This window comes from Scyliorhinus torazame, chromosome 9, assembly GCF_047496885.1.
Source record: "Scyliorhinus torazame isolate Kashiwa2021f chromosome 9, sScyTor2.1, whole genome shotgun sequence".
Classification (NCBI taxonomy): domain Eukaryota; kingdom Metazoa; phylum Chordata; class Chondrichthyes; order Carcharhiniformes; family Scyliorhinidae; genus Scyliorhinus; species Scyliorhinus torazame.
This window is the reverse complement of record NC_092715.1, coordinates 59,588,492-59,609,949: the sequence shown is the minus strand read 5'-3', so window position 1 is coordinate 59,609,949 and position 21,458 is coordinate 59,588,492. Positions and strand designations below refer to the sequence as shown.

Below are 21,458 nucleotides of genomic sequence, written 5' to 3'. Positions count from 1 at the left end.
TGGACAACCTCACACTTTTCAGGGTTAAACTCCATCTGCCACTTCTCAGCCCAGCTCTGCATCCTATCTATGTCTCTTTGCAGCCGCCAACAGCCCTCCTTACTATCCACAACTCCACCAATCTTCGTATCGTCTGCAAATTTACTGACCCACCCTTCAACTCCCTCATCCAAGTCATTAATGAAAATCACAAACAGCAGAGGACCCAGAACTGATCCCTGCGGTACGCCACTGGTAACTGGGATACAGGCTGAATATTTGCCATCCACCACCACTCTCTGACTTCTATCGGTTAGCCAGTTCGTTATCCAACTGGCCAAATTTCCCACTATCCCATGCCTCCTTACTTTCTGCAGAAGCCTACCATGGGGAACCTTATCAAATGCCTTACTAAAATCCATGTACACTACATCCACTGCTTTACCTTCATCCACATGCTTGGTCACCTCCTCAAAGAATTCAATAAGATTTGTAAGGCAAGATCTACCCCTCACAAATCCATGCTGACTATCCCTAATCAAGCAGTGTCTTTCCAGATGCTCAGAAATCCTATCCTTCAATACCCTTTCCATTACTTTGCCTACCACCGAAGTAAGACTAACTGGCCTGTAATTCCCAGGGTTATCCCTAGTCCCTTTTTTGAACAGGGGCACAACATTCGCCACTCTCCAATCCCCTGGTACCACTCCTGTTGACAGTGAGGACGAAAAGATCATTGCCAACGGCTCTGCAATTTCATCTCTTGCTTCCCATAGAATCCTTGGATATATCCCGTCAGGCCCGGGGGACTTGTCTATTCTCAAGTTTTTCAAAATGCCCAACACATCTTCCTTCCTAACAAGTATTTCCTCAAGCTTACCAGTCTGTTTCACACTGTCCTCTCCAACAATATCGCCCCTCTCATTTGTAAATACAGAAGAAAAGTACTCGTTCAAGACCTCGTCTATCTCTTCAGACTCAATACACAATCTCCCGCTTGATCGGACCTACTGTCCTTGATCGGACCTACCCTCGCTCTAGTCATTCTCATATTTCTCACATATGTGTAAAAGGCCTTGGGGTTTTCCTTGATCCTACCCGCCAAAGATTGTTCATGCCCTCTCTTAGCTCTCCTAATCCCTTTCTTCAGTTCCCTCCTGGCTATCTTGTATCCCTCCAATGCCCTGTCTGAACCTTGTTTCCTCAGCCTTACATAAGTCTCCTTTTTCCTCTTAACAAGACATTCAACCCCTCTTGTCAACCATGGTTCCCTCACTCGACCATCTCTTCCCTGCCTGACAGGGACATACATATCAAGGACACGTAGTACCTGTTCCTTGAACAAGTTCCACATTTCACTTGTGTCCTTCCCTGACAGCCTATGTTCCCAACTTATGCACTTCAATTCTTGTCTGACAACATCGTATTTACCCTTCCCCCAATTGTAAACCTTGCCCTGTTGCACGCACCTATCCCTCTCCATTACTAAAGTGAAAGTCACAGAATTGTGGTCACTATCTCCAAAATGCTCCCCCACTAACAAATCTATCACTTGCCCTGGTTCATTACCAAGTACTAAATCCAATATTGCCCCTCCTCTGGTCGGACAATCTACATACTGTGTTAGAAAAGCTTCCTGGACACACTGCACAAACACCACCCCATCCAAACTATTTGATTTAAAGAGTTTCCACTCAATATTTGGGAAGTTAAAGTCACCCATGACTACTACCCTGTGACTTCTGCACCTTTCCAAAATCTGTTTCCCAATCTGTTCCTCCACATCTCTGCTACTATTGGGAGGCCTACAGAAAACTCCTAACAAGGTGACTGTTCCTTTCCTATTTCTGACTTCAACCCATACTACCTCATTAGGGTGATACTCCTCGAACTGCCTTTCTGCAGCTGTAAAACTATCTCTAATTAACAATCCACCCCCCACCTCTTTTACCACCCTCCCTAATCTTATTGAAACATCTATAACCAGGGACCTCCAACAACCATTTCTGCCCCTCTTCTATCCAAGTTTCCGTGATGGCCACCACATCGTAGTCCCAAGTACCGATCCATGCCTTAAGTTCACCCACCTTATTCCTGATGCTTCTTGCGTTGAAGTATACACACTTCAACCCATCTCCGTGCCTGCAAGTACTCTCCTTTGTCAGTGTTCCCTTCCCCACTGCCTCATTACATGCTTTGGCGTCCTGAATATCGGCTACCTTAGTTGCTGGACTACAAATCCGGTTCCCATTCCCCTGCCAAATTAGTTTAAACCCTCCCGAAGAGTACTAGCAAACCTCCCTCCCAGGATATTGGTGCCCCTCTGGTTCAGATGCAACCCGTCCTGCTTGTACAGGTCCCATCTTCCCCAGAATGCGCTCCAATTATCCAAATATCTGAAGCCCTCCCTCCTACACCATTCCTGCAGCCACGTGTTCAACTGCACTCTCTCCCTATTCCTAGCCTCGCTATCACGTGGCACCGGCAACAAACCAGAGATGACAACTCTGTCTGTCCTGGCTTTTAACTTCCAGCCTAACTCCCTAAACTTGTTTATTACCTCCACACCCCTTTTCCTACCTATGTCGTTGGTACTAATGTGCACCACGACTTCTGGCTGCTCACCCTCCCCCTTAAGGATCCTGAAGACACGATCCGAGACATCCCTGACCCTGGCACCCGGGAGGCAACATACCTTCCGGGAGTCTCGCTCGCGACCACAGAATCTCCGATCTATTCCCCTAACCATTGAATCTCCTACAACTATTGCTTTTCTATTCTCCCCCCTTCCCTTCTGAGCCCCAGAGCCAGATTCAGTGCCAGAGACCTGGCCGCTAGGGCCTTCCCCCGGTAGGTCATCCCCCCCCAACAGCATCCAAAACGGTATACTTGTTTTGAAGGGGAACGGCCACGAGGGATCCCTGCACTGTCTGCCTGTTTGTTTTTTTCCCCTGACTGTAACCCAGCTATTCTTGTCCTGTACCTTGGGTGTGGTTACCTCCCAGCTCATTGGCGTTCATTCATTTTCTTTCCGTGTTGGATGCCGGTCCTCCTGGTAAGGCTGCTGGAACTGACTGCAGCTGCCACCACATCCCAGGCGGGGTTAGTCACTTTACTTTGGGGTGTCCTACCCACACGAGGGTACAGGGTGTCCAGCCTCTCCTCCACAGCACCTAGACGCCTGTTCACATTTCCCTCCAGGGAGCGAGAGGCAGGTCTCCGTGCTGGCATCCGCCTGACTTGACTGGGAGCGAGTGCAGAGGGAATAATTAAATGCAGCTCCCCCTTGTTAGCAGAGCCCAGCTGACCCCAAAGTCGGGCAAATGAGACGCCTGGGACTCCAGTCCAGCAGGTTTCATGTGTGGGTTCATTTATTGCACTATCTGTGAAAGGATCACAGCCAGTTTTGCAACTGCTGAGCCGGCAGGAATCGCACCTGCTTTCGCCCCCAAAATGACGCTTGGTCATTTTTCCACCCAGATCATTTTCCAGAACCAATGAAAATTTCCCAGTACTTAAACTGTCCAAAGGCATCTGAAGTCAAATCAATGAAATCATCAAAGTAATCATCCAAAGACGTGCTGGTTAGGAGGATTGGCCATACTAAATTGCCCTTAGTGTCCAAAGAGGTTGGGTGAGGTTGCTGTGTTACGGGTATGGGACAGAGGTGTGGACTGAAGTGTGCTGCAGACTCGATGGACCGAATGACCTCCTCCTGCACTGTAAATTCTATGTCTTTCATGTCTATCTGTGATTAAAGACACAATGCTGTGTACTGATTTACAGAAGAAGGCCGAGTATGGGTGCTTACACGTGACTTCATTCGGAAGATCTGTTCATGGCTCGGTTACATACAGTTTAATCAGCATCCGGATAAAACATCCAGACACAGATTCATTTTCAAACCTACCTTTGGAAATTGTGCAGGGAAAGATACCCTTCATGCCAACTTTAGCTGGCTCATGAAACAAAATACAGAAGTCAAACAGTTTTGTCATTCGAGTGTCCCAATTTTCTTTTTACATACCTAAAATACTGACAAAAATAATCTTTGTTTGAAAGATCATTTACCCAATTCAGATTCACCCTCAGTAGATAGTGTCTGCACAGCTGAGAATTTCTGGCATTTTCTGTTTATTTTAGTTTTTGCACCACACAAAAGCATACACAAATGTAATTTAACAAATCCTTGAACAGTGGATATAACCAATTGTTTTATAGACTTGTCTTTGGAAAATGTTCCATTATAACATAGTAAAAACCACAGTACAGGACAAATATGATACCAAACTTACCCTCCTTCCCAACCGGAAAAGCAAAACGTATGTCATGTGAGAGTACCTTTAAGAAATGGTTGTTTATTACTGCAGTGATGTCAGAGAGTGGGTGGAGCTGGGCTGCCTGTCGGCTTTTTACTTTCATTTTAGGCTGTTTGCTGCAGGGTGTGTTTTAGTTCATAGAATAAACATGGTTTTGCTTTAAAAAATACTTTTCCATTTCTGCTGTACCACACCTGTAGAGTGGGCCGTGTGCTCCCCATAGCACAATCTAGTAAAAGTTGTGGGTCAGGTGAACTCCATGATACACTTTGGGGTTCTCTAAACCCTGGCCCATAACAAATTAGGGGCTCGAGGGGGATAAAAGTCTATCTTTTGGATTGGCTTAGTGAACTTAAAGACAGTGAGGGGTGAGCATATTGTGGTTGTTTTTCAGGTGTGGTATTTTAGTTTAAGTTGGGAGTGTGTTGTGGACAATGGCTCTTTCAGAGGCTCTGAAGTTTTTGGGGGTGGAGATGGTCACACGCAGTACCTTACGGACAGAGACTAAAAGCAGACTGTTAGATTTGGCAAAAACATTGCAGTTAACATTACCTGACAAAATGCGAAAAGATGAGGTCATTATGGCGGTGGCTAAGCATTAAAGTTGCCTGAGATACAGTTTGACTCATTGGAAATGGCAAAAAATTCAGTTACAAATTAAACAAATGGAACATGAGAAAAAATTAAAGCAGCTTGAATACGAAAGAGAGAGAGAGAGGAAAAAGAGAGAGAAGGAAGAAAAACAGAAAGAATAGTCCTAGCAGAACAAAAAGAAAGAGAAAGGGAGATACAGATCAGGGTCAAAGATAAAGAGAGAGAGTTTGAACTTCAGAAAATGGCCATGAAACATGACAGTCAGTTAAACTTGGCAGACATAAAGGGAAACGTACAGTTGGATGATAGTCATGAGGATAGTGAGAAAGACAGTCATAGTTGAAGGCTTGGTGGAGATTTATTTAAATATGTCCAAGCATTGCCAAGGTTTGACGAGAAGGAGCTGGAAGCGTTTTCATTTCATTTGAGAAGGTGGCTAAACAAATGAAATGACCACAGGACATGTGGGTATTACTGATTCAAACAAAGCTGGTAGGTAGGGCTAGTGAAGTGTTTGCATCACTACCGGAGGAGGTATCTGAGACGTATGAGGAAGTGAAAAAATCCATCTTAGGTGCATATGAACTAATGCCTGAAGCTTACAGGCAACGGTTTAGAAATTTAAGGAAAGAATTTGGTCAAACATACATGGAGTTTGAAAGGATCAAAAAGAGTAATTTTGATAGGTGGATAAGGGTTTTGAAAATAGACCAAACATATGAAGCTCTCAGAGAAATTATACTTTTGGAGGAGTTTAAAAGCTCAATTCCTGATGTAGTGAGAACTCATGTGGAAGAACAGAGGGTTAAAACTGCGAGATTAGCAGCAGACATGGCAGATGATTATGAATTAGTTCATAAATCAAAGCTTGGTTTCCGACATCAGTTTCAGCCTGTGAGGGATAGAAACTGGGGATATGAGAAATACTCAAGTGGGAAAGGTAAAGGTGATCTGATGGGAGATAATGAGAGTGTACCTCAAATTAAAAAAGAAATACAGGGGGGTGGAAAAGAAATGAAAAATTTCAAATGTTTTCACTGTAATAAACTAGGCCATGTAAAGTCACAGTGTTGGTGGTTGAAGAAAAGCACTGGGAAGGCTGATGTGGTAAAACAGGATAAGACAGTGGTTTTTTTTAAAGAGGTAAAGGAAAGCCCTAAGTGAAGCGAAGGAGGTGCAAAAGATTGTACAGCCTGATCAAGCGGTGATTGATAAGAAGGTGCCAGATCTCTTTAAAGAATTTACTTGTGTGGGTAAAGTTTCCTCATGTGTATCAGGAGGAGTAGGTAAAGAAGTCACAATTTTAAGAGATACGGGAACTAGTCAATCTTTAATGGTAAGAGATGAGGAATTATGTAGTCTGGGAAGAATATTACCAGAAAAGGTGATAATATGTGGAATTCAGGGTGAGAGGAGTAGTGTTCCATTGTATAAGGGAAGGTTGGAAAGTCCAGTGAAGAGTGGTGAAGTGGTGGTAGGAGTATTAGAGGAACTATCTTGTCCAGGATTACAGTTTATCTTGGGTAATAGTATAGCTGGATCGCAGGTGGGAGTGATACCCACTGTGGTTGATAAGCCAGTGGAAAATCAGACAACTGAAGTGTTGAAGGACGAATATCCTAGGATTTTTCCGGATTGTGTAGTAACGAGGTCGCAGAGTCTCAGGTTAAGACAAGAGGATAAATCAAAGAGTGAAGATGAAGTTGAAGTGCAATTATCAGAAACGATTTTTGATCAGATGGTTGAAAAAGAACAAGAACAGGTGCAGGATGAGGTGGACATTTTTAGTTCAGGAAAATTGGTGGAGTTACAACAAAAAGATACAGAAATAAAACGGATGTATCAGAAAGCATATACGGAAGAGGAATCTGAGTGTATACCAGGGTGTTATTACCATAAAAGTGATGTCTTGATGAGAAAATGAAGACCTTTACATATGCAGGTGGATGAAAGTAGGCAGAAGTTCATCAAGTAGTATTGCCGGTCGGGTCTAGAAAGGAGGTGTTGCGAGTTGCACATGAGGTACCAGTGGGATGTCATTTGGGAATAAGGAAAACTCAAGCTAAAATCCAAAAACATTTTTATTGGCCTGGACTACATAATGATGTAGTTAAATTTTATCAATCATATCACACGTCAAGTGATAGGGAAACCTCAAGCAGTGATAAAACCAGCACCCTTAATACCCATTCCAGCATTTGAGGAACAGTTTACAAGGGTCCTAATTGATTGCGTAGGACCGCTTCCTAAAATGAAAAGTGTGAATCAATATCTTTTGACTATAATGGATGTGTCTACTAGGTTTCCAGAGGCCATTCCAGTACGTAATATTACAGCTAAAAAGATTATAGAGGGGTTAGAACATAGAAAATACAGCACAGAACAGGCCCTTCGGCCCACGATGTTGTGCCGAACCTTTGTCCTAGATTAATCATAGATTATCATTGAATTTACAGTGCAGAAGGAGGCCATTCGGCCCTTTGAGTCTGCACCGGCTCTTGGAGAGAGCACCCTACCCAAACTCAACACCTCCACCCAACATCAAGGGCAATTTGGACATTAAGGGCAATTTATCATTGGCCAATTCACCTAACCCGCACATCTTTGGACTGTGGGAGGAAACCGGAGCACCCGGAGGAAACCCACGCAGACACGGGGAGGACGTGCAGACTCCGCACAGACAGTGACCCAAGCCAGAATCGAACCTGGGACCCTGGAGCTGTGAAGCAATTGTGCTATCCACAATGCTACCGTGCTGCCCTTAAGAACAAATAAATCTACACGATATCATTTTACCGTAATCCATGTACCTATCCAATAGCTGCTTGAAGGTCCCTAATGTTTCCGACTCAACTACTTCCACAGGCAGTGCATTCCATGCCCCCACTACTCTCTGGGTAAAGAACCTACCTCTGATATCCCTCCTATATCTTCCACCTTTCACCGTAAATTTATGTCCCCTTGTAATGGTTTGTTCCACCCAGGGAAAAAGTCTCTGACTGTCTACTCTATCTATTCCCCTGATCATCTTATAAACCTCTATCAAGTCGACCCTCATCCTTCTCCGTTCTAATGAGAAAAGGCCTAGCACCCTCAACCTTTCCTCGTAAGACCTACTCTCCATTCCAGGCAACATGCTGGTAAATCTTCTTTGCACCTTTTCCAAAGCTTCCACATCCTTCCTAAAATGAGGCGACCAGAACTGTACACAGTACTCCAAATGTGGCCTTACCAAAGTTTTGTACAGCTGCATCATCACCTCACGGCTCTTAAATTCAATCCCTCTGTTAATGAATGCGAGCACACCATAGGCCTTTTTCACAACTCTATCCACTTGAGTGGCAACTTTCAAAGATGTATGAACATAGACCCCAAGATCTCTCTGCTCCTCCACATTGCCAAGAACTCTACCGTTAACCCTGTATTCCGCATTCATATTTGTCCTTCCAAAATGGACAACCCAACTTCAATTCTTTACTAAATATGGACTACCCACAGAAATACAATCGGATCAAGGATCAAATTTTACCTCCAGGTTATTCAAAGAAGTTATGGATAGCTTAGGAATAAAACAATTTAAATCAACTGCATACCATCCAGAATCGCAGGGAGCGTTAGAAAGGTGGCATCAGACATTAAAGACAATGTTGAGGGCTTATTGTCAAGATTATCCAGTGGATTGGGATAAAGGAATTCCATTCGTACTGTTTGCAATTAGGGATGCACCTAATGAGTCAACCAAATTTAGTCCTTTGAACTAATTTTTGGTCATGAGGTAAGAGGACCACTTAAATTGCTTAAGGAAAAATTGGTGAGTGAGAAATCGGAAATTACATTATTGGATTACGTGTCAAATTTTAGGGAACGATTTAATAGAGCAGGTGAATTGGCTAGACAACATTTAAAAGTTGCACAAAATGTGATGAAACGTGTAGCTGACAAGAAATCCAAAGTTCGTGGTTTTGCAAATGGAGATAAAGTTTTAGTGTTGTTACCAGTGGTAGGTGAACCTTTAAAAGCAAGGTTTTGTGGACCTTATCAGATTGAAAGGAAATTAAGTGAGGTGAATTATGTGGTAAAAACGCCGTAGAGGAGGAAAACTCACCGCGTGTGTCATGTGAATATGCTTAAAAGGTACTTTGAAAGGGAAGGAGAGAAAAAGGAGGTTTTAATGATTCTAACTCAAAGTGACGAACCAAATCCAGATGACTGTGAATTTGACATACTTCAAATTAAATTGGAAAACGAGGATGTTCTTAAAAATTGGGATAAATTGTTGAGTTTCCTTCCAGAGGAAAAATGGACTGACCTGAAAGAGTTACTGATATCACGTGGGCAAGATTGTAGGGATAAATTGGGAAGTACTAAAATGGCTATACATGATGTAGATGTGGGAAATGTTGTTCCAATCAAACAACATCCATATAGACGTGACCCTTTAAAATTGGCACAGGTTAACAAGGAGATTGAGAGTATGCATAAAAATGGCATAATTGAAGTGGTTTGCAGCCAATGGAGCTCACCCATAGTGATGGTACCAAAACCAGACGGTACCCAACGGTTGTGTGTGGACTATAGAAAGGTTAATGCAGTTACAAGAACAGACTCTTATCCTAACCCACGTTTGCAGGATTGCATTGAGAAAGTGGGACAATCAGCTTTTATTTCCAAACTGAATTTACTTAAAGGTTACTAGCAGGTACCTTTATCCGAAAGGGCGAAGGAGATTTCAGCTTTTGTGACTCCAGATGGTATATACCAATTCAAAGTTATGCCATTTGGCATGAAAAACACCCTGGGAAAATTTCAACGGTTAACTAACAAAGTTGTTTCAGGATTACCCAATTGTGTGGGAGACATCGATAAACTGCTCATTTTCAGCTAGACATGGAAAGAACATTTAAAACATCTGATGGAGTTATTCGATCGACTTCAGGAGGCGAGTTAGGTGTTAAACCTAGCCAAAAGTGAATTTGGAAAAGCCCAAGTCACTTTCCTTGGCCATACAATCGGACAGGGTCGAATGGTCACACGGGATGTGAAACCAACAGTTATTGAGGAGTTTTCAATACCCTCAAGACGAAGGGAAATAATGCCATTTCTTGGCACGAGTGGATTTGATCGAACATTTGTGAAAAGGTTTTGTAGCGTGATTGCTCCACTGACGGACGTGATCAGGAAACGTAACAAATTCCAGTGGACAGCAGAATTTCAACAGGTATTTGACGGCCTGAAAGCTGTGATAACCAATGCTCCTGTGTTGGAGAATTACAAGGGACTCTATGATTAGATTGAACTAAAGTATCTGACTTTAAAGAGAAATGCCGAGGCGTAGAGAAATGGACGGATCGTGCAAGGACCTTCTTGTTCAAAGAGACTGTCAATTCAGAAGGATTTCAGCTGGAGGAAGAACAAAAAAAAATGGACTATATTATTATACGTGTTTGCGTGTGTCTTTTTTTAAAACGATAAAGAATATTTACTGTGTATTTCTTAAAGGATGGTGAAAAGGTGAAAAATGAAACCATCTTGAAGTTGATGGTTTATTTATTTTTCTTGAGGGGAGGTGTCATGTGAGTACCTTTAAGAAATGGTTTTTTTTAAATGGGTGTGTATATAAGTATCTGTAGTGAGAGTACCTTTAAGAAATGGGTGTTTATTACGACAGTGATGTCAGAGAGTGGGTGGAGCTGGGCTGTCTGTCAGCTTTTTACTTTCGTTTTAGGCTATTTGCTGCAGGGTGTGTTTTAGTTTCGTTTTCAGAGCTGGATAGCTGCAGTCACAGCCAGAAGGTGTATTAGAGTCTCTCTCTGTAATCTAAAGAATGTAAATCGATCCTTTGGTGATTTAAAACTAATAACTGCTCTTAGTAGTGACTTTAACCTGATGTGCTTCTGTTAAAAGTTTTTTTAAAAGTCTTATGGATGTTAAAAGGACAACTTAAGGATTACTTAGTGTTGTATTCTTTGGGGATGTATTTGAATCAATGGTTGCTAAGATGTTCACTGTATGTTTTAAAAAGGTTAACTTGAATTCATAGAATAAACATTGTTTTGCTTTAAAAAATACTTTTCCATTTCTGCTGTACCACACCTGTAGAGTGGGTCGTGTGCTCCCCATAACACAATCTATTAAAAGTTGTGGGTCAGGTGAACTCCATGATACACTTTGGGGTTCTCTAAACCCTGGCCCATAACAGTAACCAAAATCCCCCCTTAACATGTGACAATGACGAGCTCCCTGAAATAGGAAATGGATGGCTGCCATCTCAAGTGGAACTTTTCTGCTGACCCCCTCGTGATGTTCTTGACCTTCTCCAACTACAACAAGTCTATTCTCCAACTACAACAGCTCTATAAGGTCACTCACTGGGCGGAACCGGAGTCCTCCACCCAAGGAGAAATCACCTCCGGGCTATCAATGAGGCGAAGGAGAGAGCATCCTTCCCCTGGCAAACTTCCCCTCTATAAACATGTTCCCAAACCGCTCCAACCCCTCCTTCCTCCATGACCCAGGCGACGAATCCAAAACTGCTGGTACAAAGAGATGATTTCTGCAGATTGGAGCAAATGTTGACACAGAGCCCAGCTTAAAATGTTGCCTGAATTCCCTCCAAATCCTCAGAATGGCCACCATCAGCAGGCTTGAAGTACATTTGGGGGGGGGGGGGGGGGGGAAACAGAAGCGGAGCCGTAACCACAGCCCTCTCTACAAGCGCTCGCTTCCATTCGTCCCCACACGGAATCTGGATCCTTAACCCCCCCACACTTTTTCAATGTTCACAGCCCAAGAAAAAAAATAACAGAATAGGCAGCGCTATGCCTCCGACTGCCTCTCCCTCTGCAGAAAGGTCCTATGGATCCATGGGTTCTTACCCACCCAAATAAAGGAATATATCATTTTATTAACCTTCACAAAGAAAGATTTTGGAAGGAAAACGGGAGGCAATAAAACAAAACTAAAAACCTCGGAAGGACATTCATTTTTACAGACTGGACCCTGCCTGCCAAGGACAAAGGGAGGCTGTCCCACTTCTTCAAGTCAGACCTAACCCCATTCACAAGGACAGTAAAGTTGAGTCTATGCAGCGAGGCCCAGTCATGGGCCACCAGATTCCCAGATAACGAAAGCCAGACCTCGCCTAGTGAAAAGGCAATGTCTCAGGCAGCACGGTGGCGCAGTGGTTAGCACTGGGACTGCGGCGCTGAGGACCAGCGTTCGAATCCCGGCCCCGGGTCACTGTCCGTGTGGAGTTTGCACATTCTCCCCGTGTTTGTGTGGGTTTCATCCCCACAACGCAAAGATGTGCTGGTTAGGTGGATTGGCCACACTAAATTGCCCCTTAATTGGAAAAAAATAATTGGGTACTCTAAACTTATTAAAATAAAAGAAATGGCAATGTCTCCATATCGGCTCCCCTACTGGGGGAGTTCACCAAAAAGTATTTGCTTTTGTCCAGATTCAACTTATACCCGGAGAAGGAACCAAAAGCCCTAAGCAGCTTATTTATCTCCTCTATATTGGAGAGAGGATCCATTATATATAACAGCAGATCATCTGCAGACAAGGACACCATATGCTCCCTCCTTCCCCCCTCTAGTCCCCTCCACCTGTAGATGACCTCAATGCTATGGCCAGAGGCTCAATTGCCAAGGCAAACAATGGGGGAGGACACAATGGACAACTCTGCCTCGTACCTCTATTCAATTGGAAATATTCCAAGCTCAGGGCATTCATATGAGCACTCGTGTTGAGGGCTCTGTATAAAGACGGACCAAGATATAAATTTAGGCCCAAAACCGAACCTTCCAATAATCTCGAACAGACACCCCCATTCCACCCTATCAAACTCTTTTTAATCGTCCACTGATATAATCAACTCTGGCTCATGGTCTTGAGAGGGGGTCAAAATAATATTAAACAATCGCCGTATGTTGGCCAATAGCTTAATAAAACTGGTCTGTTCCCCCGATATCACCCCTGGGAGACAGGGCTCCAAACGCATTGCCAGAACTTCTCACCAACAGCTTAGCGTCTGCGTTCAATAACGAGATGGGACGGTATGGCCCACACTCTGTTGGATCCTTATTCTTCTTCAAAATCAAGGAGATCGATGCCAACGCCAGTGTGCCCGGCAATACCCTCCCAAGACATGGAATCGTTAAACATATCTAACCATAATGGAATCAGCTGACCTGCAAACTTCTTACAGAATTCAATAGGGAATCCATCTGAACCCGGAGCCTTACCCCGCTGCATTTCATGATCACGTCCGGGTTCAACGGGGATACCAACTCCTGCTCGCGATCTACCCTGTCCATGCCCCTCATATTCTTGTACACCTCAATCACATTGCCCCTCAGTCTTCTCTGCTCCAGAGAAAACAAACCAAGCCTATACAACCTCTCTTCATAACTTCAACGTTCCATCCCAGGCAGCATCTTGGTGAATCTCCTCTGCACCCCCTCTAGTGCAATCACATCCTTCCTGTAGTGTTGCGGGCAGTATTGCACACAGTACTCCAGCTGTGGCCTCACCAAAGTTAGGCACCAATTAGGTGGATTCAATATGTCATTATATCTTCTCCATCAATACTCACATTTTCCCAAAGAAGAAATTTGATTCTCCCAATCTGTAGGATAGGAGGTTCAGACACTCCTTGGCATCTCTGTAAATCTGTTCGAAACGTGCCACAGAAATCATAATTAAGCCAGTTACACAGTTAATTCTGAAACATAGGTCAACTGAAAATCAGAATGGTACAGGATAGTAGTGAGGTACTTCACAGAGCAGTGTCTTGATGCCTGAAATAAGTTGCATGTTGCTGTATGTTTATGTTCAACTGCAGATAGGAGGAATTGACAGAATATTCTCATGCAAAGGGATTATGATCAAACCAATCCTCTCCCCATAAGTACACTGTACCCACAGTGGTCAATGGATAGTTATCATGAATAATTGAGCCAATGTATCCTCCCCTCCCTATCACAGACACTGATGCCAATTGTAGGGGGCCGGTTTAGCTCAGTTGGCTGGACAGCTGGTTCATGATGCAGAGCAAGGCCAACAGCGTGCGTTCAACTCCCGTACTAGTTAAGGTTATTCATAAAGGCCTCGCCTTCTCGACCTTGCCCAAGATGCGGTAACCTTCAGGTTATACCACCACCAGTCAACTGGGTCCCCCTCAAAGGAGCCTATGGTCATCTGTGATTACAGCTACTTTATCCTTACCAAGAATTTATTCAGCATAGAGGGATCTTTTCCTTTCAAGATACATTCCTTAGCCATGTGGCCTCTGAACTATTTTTCATATAAATTATAACAGATATTGTTATTGTATGCAGTTCTCATCTGAAAAATGATGAAATTCGGAAAGGAAGGGAGGTACATCCTTTTGGGAGTGCCTCGTCTGCATTGGGGCAACCCTTCCCCCTAAGGTTTTACACCCCTACCCCCCCAAATCCACCACATTCATTCAATCATGCATTGCCTCTAAAACCAGGCCCCATCACCTTTCCTTAGCTGCCCAAAAACACTGGACTTACCAAGCTCTGGCATTCCTCTTCTCTTCTTCCTGGTCCTGCCTGAAGCCTCAGCAGTGTCTATTACTGAGCTCTGGCACTGCTGGGGCAGCTAGAGCTGTCAACCAATCAATTTGTTATGGGTGAGGCAAGTTCCTCTCGGCTGGATCAGCCGAATTGCCTTCCAGGGTGGAGAGAGCAACCCGCCTCACCCCGGTAAAATCCAGCCCACAAAATCAGATATTCGCAACACCGTATTTTAATTAGGATGGACCCATTCCACAGCTCACTTTGAAAGAACAAGGGTCTCTTGGCTGTTGTTGGCTCTTTAATTGGCTTTATATACTTCGGACTGTTTAAATTGATTAAATTATATTGGTTTACAGACAGCTGAAATTCATATTTAATAATGAAGTAGATGCACATGTTCACTGAGCATCCCTATTGTCAACAGTGTATCATATTTCAGATTTCAGTAATAAAATCTTGGGAAGGGAAGACATAAAATAAATGCCTTCCGATAAGAAATCAAATTTAAATGGATAGGCATTTCAACTTTAACTTGTATTAACTTTTTAAAATTGTTTTATATCTTCTTCCCTTTTAAAAAGCTCCCTTACCTGTGCTTCTACGTCCTTAAGGTTGTAGAAAGGTGGTTCTCCTTTGGTCAGAACAATCTGATTCATTGCCGATCTTGACATCTGCCCTGGTAAGTAGAAGTTCAGTGGGAAGGGGATTCTTGAAGCAAACCATGGTCGGGTCAGATTGCAGTAATTCTCAATATCAACCCAGAAAGTGTGCAGCTGTACAGAAAGGTCATAAAACACTATTTATCTGCAATTTGATGTACAAAACACTAAAGTCAAACTTGCACGATAAACTGGCACCACCATGATAACCATGGGTTGCACAGTGAACCAATCCTCCACAAAATATCTTCAACCATAAATCAAGTTATCCCAGAATTTGATCAGGTTGAAGTACTCATATAACTATTGACCTACTTAATCTTGTCCTATTCATAGTACATGGAGAAAGCACTTCAGGGGCGGCACGGCAGCCCAGTGGTTAGCACTGCTGCCTCATAGCGCCGAGGATCCGGGTTCAATCCTGGCCCTGGGTCACTGTCCATGTGGAGTTTGCACATTCTCCCCGTGTCTACGTGGGTCTTACCCCCACAACCCAAAGATGTGCAGGATAGGTGGATTGGCCAAGGTAAATTGCCCCTTAATTGGAAAAAAATAATTGGGTACTCTAAATTTTTTTTTAAAAAGAAAGCACTTCATTTTAAAAAATCAATGACCATTTAAAAATACTAGCAGCAATTAATTAGTGGAGAAGTCAGAAAAAAAATGTAAATGTCATTTTTATTGAAGTGCATCTGATTTGTGGGTGGCACAGTGGTTAGCACCATTGCCTCACAGTTCCAGGGACCCGGGTTCGATTCCGGCCTTGGGTGACTGTCTGTGTGGTGTTTGCACCTTCTCCCAGTGTCTGCATGGGTTTCCTCCCACAGTCTAAAGGAGTTTAGGGATGTTGATTCCTAATATCTCCATGCCCTGTGTTTGCATGTACAATATATTAATCTGAGGCAAAAGAATAGGTCATCATCAGCCACCCCCCAACAAACCCCCCCAGAATTTGACTTGAGCTGGATATCTGGGTCTCTGTATTTCTTTAATTATCCTGGTGGGTGACCAAGGTGTGAAAGTGGACGAGGATAGGTTTGATTCAAATCTTTAAGCTGCTTTGATCCGGTGCAGCAATTTTATACAGCGCGGTAATATTGTTTATGTTCACTCATTCAATCTTAGCCATGTTATAATACTCAATGCGCTATACTGCCTAACTTCAGCAAGTCATCACGTTAAATTTAGACTGACTATCTCCTCTGTATTCCCATTTCTTCTACGTCCTTCCTGCTTCAACAGCTTTTGTGCTGCAAAAGCAAAAATGCTTTTTTTTTAAATTAGGTATCTGTTTCTCTTCTTCCTCCCATTTCACCAGAGATCAAATGGTTTTCCAACACAAACGAATGAGAGGGGTTTTCTTGATAACTTGGGACAAGCCAATGGACAATGTTAATCCCCGGTGAAACAACTTTTCTTCAGCACTTTAATTATCCTTTATCTGGTACATTTTATAAAAATAAATTTGTGAATACATATGCATTTTATATATCCAGCACTAAAATCTTTTTTTCCCCAAATCCATCTTGAGAAAAAAAAAAGGGGCTGAAAGAAAAGATTAAATGGTAGGTGCATCACAAGGCAGCACAGTAACACGGTGGTTAACACTGTGGCTTCACAGCTCCAGGGTCCCAGGTTCGATTCCTGGCTGGGTCACTGTCTGTGCGGAGTCTGCACGTTCTCCCTGTGTCTGCGTGGGTTTCCTCTAGGTGCTCCGTTTTCCTCCCACTATTCCCGAAAGACATGCTGTTAGGTAATTTGGAAATTCTGAATTCTCCCCTCAGTGTACCCGAACAGGCGCCGGAATGTGGCGACTAGGGGATTTTCACAGTAACTTCATTGCAATGCAAGCTTACTTGTGACAATAAGGATTAATTATTATTATTATTATTAAAGGTTTGACACACGGATTTCCAGCTGAAGATGCAGGTTTATTTGGGGGGGGGGGCACCAGATGGGGGAAATAATAGATGAAAATTTAACAGGGCTCAAAATAAAGAATCATAACTTTACAGAACGACAAATTGAAGAATGCCAGTAGAGAATATACTGGCTGGATTATTTACCAATGCAGGTCGCAGCTTCTCTTCCATCAGTGCAATAAATGCCAGAGTGTCAGCTCCTTCTTTAGCTGATAATTCATAGTCTGCATTGTACTTCTGTCAAATTAAGCAAATTAAGTAAATTAATTGTTGAACGAATAACTTGGGGTTTTAATTCAGGCATTTTGGAACCTACTATGTGCCATATATAATGCTGTTTGTACTCAATAACCACACTGCTCTGGGCCCTCCTATCCATTACCCTTCTGGTCAATATATTTTACAGATAGTCGCATGCCTTCCTAACATCCAGCACCAGCAGTACTCTCATTTACGCTTTACACCTAGCACGATTATGACTCCATGTACTTCTCAATTGCCCAGTATCTAGGTTACATGCTTACAAGAACAAAATGAGAAATAACATTTTGTTCGTAGGTTTTGTTCCATTAGAAATAATTGCATAGTGTCGACAACATTGCTCTGTACGTTTATGCTCCACACAGGCCTCCTTTGACCATACTCCAATATTCCTTAATTCCCTTCTCCCTCACACATGCATCAAATCTCCCCTTATAAGAAGTGCCAGAATCTGTTTCAACCATTCCACGTGATAATGAGCTCCCTATATCCACCTTCCGTGTAAAGGAACTGCACCTAAATTCTTTATTTGATCTTATTTTATAGGTGGAAACGGTTTGCCCACATCCACCATATCAAAATTCCTTCATCGTTTTAAAGACCTCCAACAGGTATCGTGTTCAGAAAGAAAAAGCGGTAGGCTGGTCAATTTTTCCGGATAGTGATGCTTTCCATTCTTGGGATTCTTGTAAATCTTCTCTGCACCTCCTCTTGTGCTTCGACATTCTTTCTGTAGTATGTAGTTCTTCTCCGATCATCACCCCCCCACTGAAATATTGGGCAGATTCTCACCACCTCCGGGGACGTCCGGTGGCGGTCATGGAGTGAATGGTCGCACATTTGATGGCTCCCGCTCGAGTTGGAATTGTTTGGTCCTTTTCACGCGATTTAATTGGGTTTTGCTGGTGTGAGGTGCGTGAGTACTGAGAAATAGTCATGCTCAATCGGTGGGGACACTTTATGGCTTACCAGATGAGGAGTGTAACGAGTAAGAGGCAGCAACTTGGCAGAAAGATTATTTGAGATGCAACAGAGGAAAAAATGGCGGACGGTTCTACGGTGTCGTTGCCAGCCCAATGGTCGACTTAGCAGCCGGTGCTGCAGAAAGATTTAGACAGTTTAGGAGAGTGGTCCAAGAAATGGCTGATGAAATTCAACGTGGGCAAGTGCGAGGTCTTGCACTTTGGAAAAAAGAATAGAGGCGTGGACTATTTTCTAAACGGTGACAAAATTCATAATGCTGAAGTGCAAAGGGACTTGGGAGTCCTAGTCCAGGATTCTCTAAAGGTAAACTTGCAGGTTGAGTCCGTAATTAAGAAAGCAAATGCAATGTTGTCATTCATCTCAAGAGGCTTGGAATATAAAAGCAGTGATGTACTTCTGAAGCTTTATAAAGCATTAGTTAGGCCCCATTTAGAATACTGTTTTTGGGCCCCACACCTCAGGAAGGACATACTGGCACTGGAGCGGGTCCAGCGGAGATTCACACGGATGATCCCAGGAATGGTAGGCCTAACATACGATGAACGTCTGAGGATCCTGGGATTATATTCATTGGAGTTTAGGAGGTTGAGGGGAGATCTAATAGAAACTTACAAGATAATGAATGGCTTAGATAGGGTGGATGTAGGGAAGTTGTTTCCATTAGCCGGGGAGACTAGGACCCGGGGGCACAGCCTTAGAATAAAAGGGAGTCACTTTAGAACAGAGATGAGGAGAAATTTCTTCAGCCAGAGAGTGGTGGGTCTGTGGAATTCATTGCCACAGAGGGCGGTGGAGGCCGGGACGTTGAGTGTCTTTAAGACAGAAGTTGATAAATTCTTGATTTCTCAAGGAATTAAGGGCTATGGAGAGAGAGCGGGTAAATGGAGTTGAAATCAGCCATGATTGAATGGTGGAGTGGACTCGATGGGCCGAATGGCCTTACTTCCACTCCTATATCTTATGGTCTTATGGTGGACTTTTTGAATGCAAAGTTCCAGAGGACCTGGTGAAGGTGGTGGAGCCGCTTAGGGCAACTGTTGAGAGAGTGGAGTAGAGGCTGGAAGTGCAGGGTCCGACACACCAGAAGGTAGAGGAGGCAGTGGGAGAGCATGAGGACCGGCTAGCTCATTGGAGGCAGAGATGGTGCTCGCGGCAGAGAGCCAGAGGAGGTGGCGGGAGAAGGTGGAGAATCGTTCCAGGAGACAGAATCTCTGGATCGTGGGGCTAACTGAAGGGATTGAGGGAACGCAGGCCACAGAGTATGTAGCGAACATGTTCGAGAAGTTGGTGGGAGAGGAGGTCTTTGACCGTCCCCCCGAGGCGCACAGGGTGGGGGAGCCACCAAGGGTGGTGGTAGTGTGGCTGCATCGTTTTCTCGACAAGGAGAAGATAATTAGCTGGGCGAGGGAAACGAGAAAGTGCACCGGGAACAAAACGTACTGAGGATCTACCAGGACTTGAGTGCGAAGTTGGTCAAGTGGCAGACCGGCTTCAATCAGATCAAGGCCCTCTACAAGAAAGCAGTGACGTTTGGTGTTTGCATTCTGCTTGTCTGTTTCACACACCAGAATTAAGAGCTTTATTTTGACAAGCCGGAGGAGGCGAATCAATTTATGAGAGACCACGGACTGGGATGTGTGTGAGGACATTCAACTTGGGAGATGTAGGGCAGCACGGTGGCGCAGTGGGTTAGCACTGCAGCCTCACGGCGCCGAGGTCCCAGATTCGATCCCAGCTCTGGGTCACTGTCCGTGTGGAGTTTGCACATTCTCCCAGTGTTTGCGTGGGTTTCGCCCCCACAACCCAAAGATGCGCAGGCTCGGTGCATTGGCCACGCTAAATTGCCCCTTAATTGGAAAAAAATTAATTGGGTACACTAAATTTAAAAAAAAACTTGGGTAGATGTTAATGTGGGGAATTTTGGTCTGGGTGCCGGGTGGCTTAATGTGTCTGGGTGCAGAGTGAGTAAGTGTGTTTTACTGTTTTGGGGGAACTGAGGGACAAGGGCGGCTGGGGGATAGGTGGCGGTCGAGTGGGGGCCAGCATGCTAATTGGTTGGCTAGTTAACGGGAGTGAAGTGGGGGGTCAATCTGTGGAGGGAATGGAGGAGGGGGGGGGGGGGGGGGGTAAGGTCTTTTTCTTTGTTCATGGGGGGGAGGAAGGGAGAGGGGGATGCTGATGTGGGTGGAGTTGGTGTGGTTCAGTCGGTTAAGGGGGGACTATAAGAAGTGGGATGTGTTGCCATTGTCGTTGGAGGGTCAGGTCCAGGTGGTAAAAATGACGGTGTTGACGAAGGTTCTGGTTGTGTTTCAAAACCTCCCGATTTTTGAGCCCAGGTCCTTTTTTAGGAAGTTTAATGGGATGATCTTGAGGTTTGTTTGGGCAGGGAAGGCTCTGCGGGTTAGGAGGGTGTTCTGGAGAGGATTCGAGGGGGATAGCGTTGCTGATCTTGTTGAATTACTACTGGGCAGTGAATATTGCAATGGTTTGGAAATGGGCGGGGGAGAAGCAGTTGGTTTGGGGGCTGATGGAGGCGGCCTCATGTAAGGGGACCAACCCGAGGGCGCTGTTGTTGCCACCATTCTCGCAGCTCAGGTACGCCCCAAGTCCAACGGTGGTATCAACGCAGAGGGTTTGGAACCAGTGTCAGCAGCATTTTGTATTGAAAGGCATATCTCTGTGGGTGTTGATTTGTGATAATCATAGGTTTGCCCCTGCAGAGTTGGATGCTAGGTTCCGAGGGTGGCGGCAGGTGCAGTTAGAATATTTTAGGGGTTTGTTTGTTGGGGAGAAGGTTGCAGGCCTAGAGGAGCTGGTGGTGACATACTAGTTACCGAACGGGAATGGGTTTAGGTACCTGCAGGTTAGGGACTTTATGAGGAAGGACGTGCCGCCGTTTCTGATGCTGCCCCCCACCCCCCTGGTGTTGCAGGATAAGCTTCTGGCCGAGGATGAAAGTCGGAAGCGCAGGGTTGCACACATGTATGGGGAATTGATGAAGAGGGTGAGTGCTCTTGTGGAGAAGGTTAGGCGTAAGTGGGAGGAGGAGTTGGATGGGGTGTTGGGGGCTTGAGTGTGGAGTGAAGCTCTGGGGAGGATGATTACGTCCTCATCATGTTCAAGGCTAGGCCTTATCCAATTTAAGGTGGTGCACAGAGTCCACATGACATTGTCCAAGATGAGTTGGTT

The 21,458-nt window shown here is 44.3% G+C and overlaps 1 protein-coding gene across 2 annotated transcripts in view; it reads right to left on the bottom strand.

Annotated features, from left to right (window-relative positions):
- The window catches only part of mtx3 (metaxin 3), a 59,243-nt gene that overhangs the window by 27,341 nt on the left and 10,444 nt on the right, over window positions 1-21,458 (bottom strand). For both annotated transcript variants that reach the window (XM_072515984.1, XM_072515985.1), the window contains exons 4-6: window positions 17,169-17,261; window positions 15,034-15,216; window positions 13,492-13,568 (exon numbers count right to left, since the gene is read on the bottom strand). In XM_072515984.1, coding sequence (XP_072372085.1) covers window positions 13,492-13,568; window positions 15,034-15,216; window positions 17,169-17,261 — 353 coding nt within the window. The remainder of the gene's footprint in view (window positions 1-13,491; window positions 13,569-15,033; window positions 15,217-17,168; window positions 17,262-21,458) is intronic.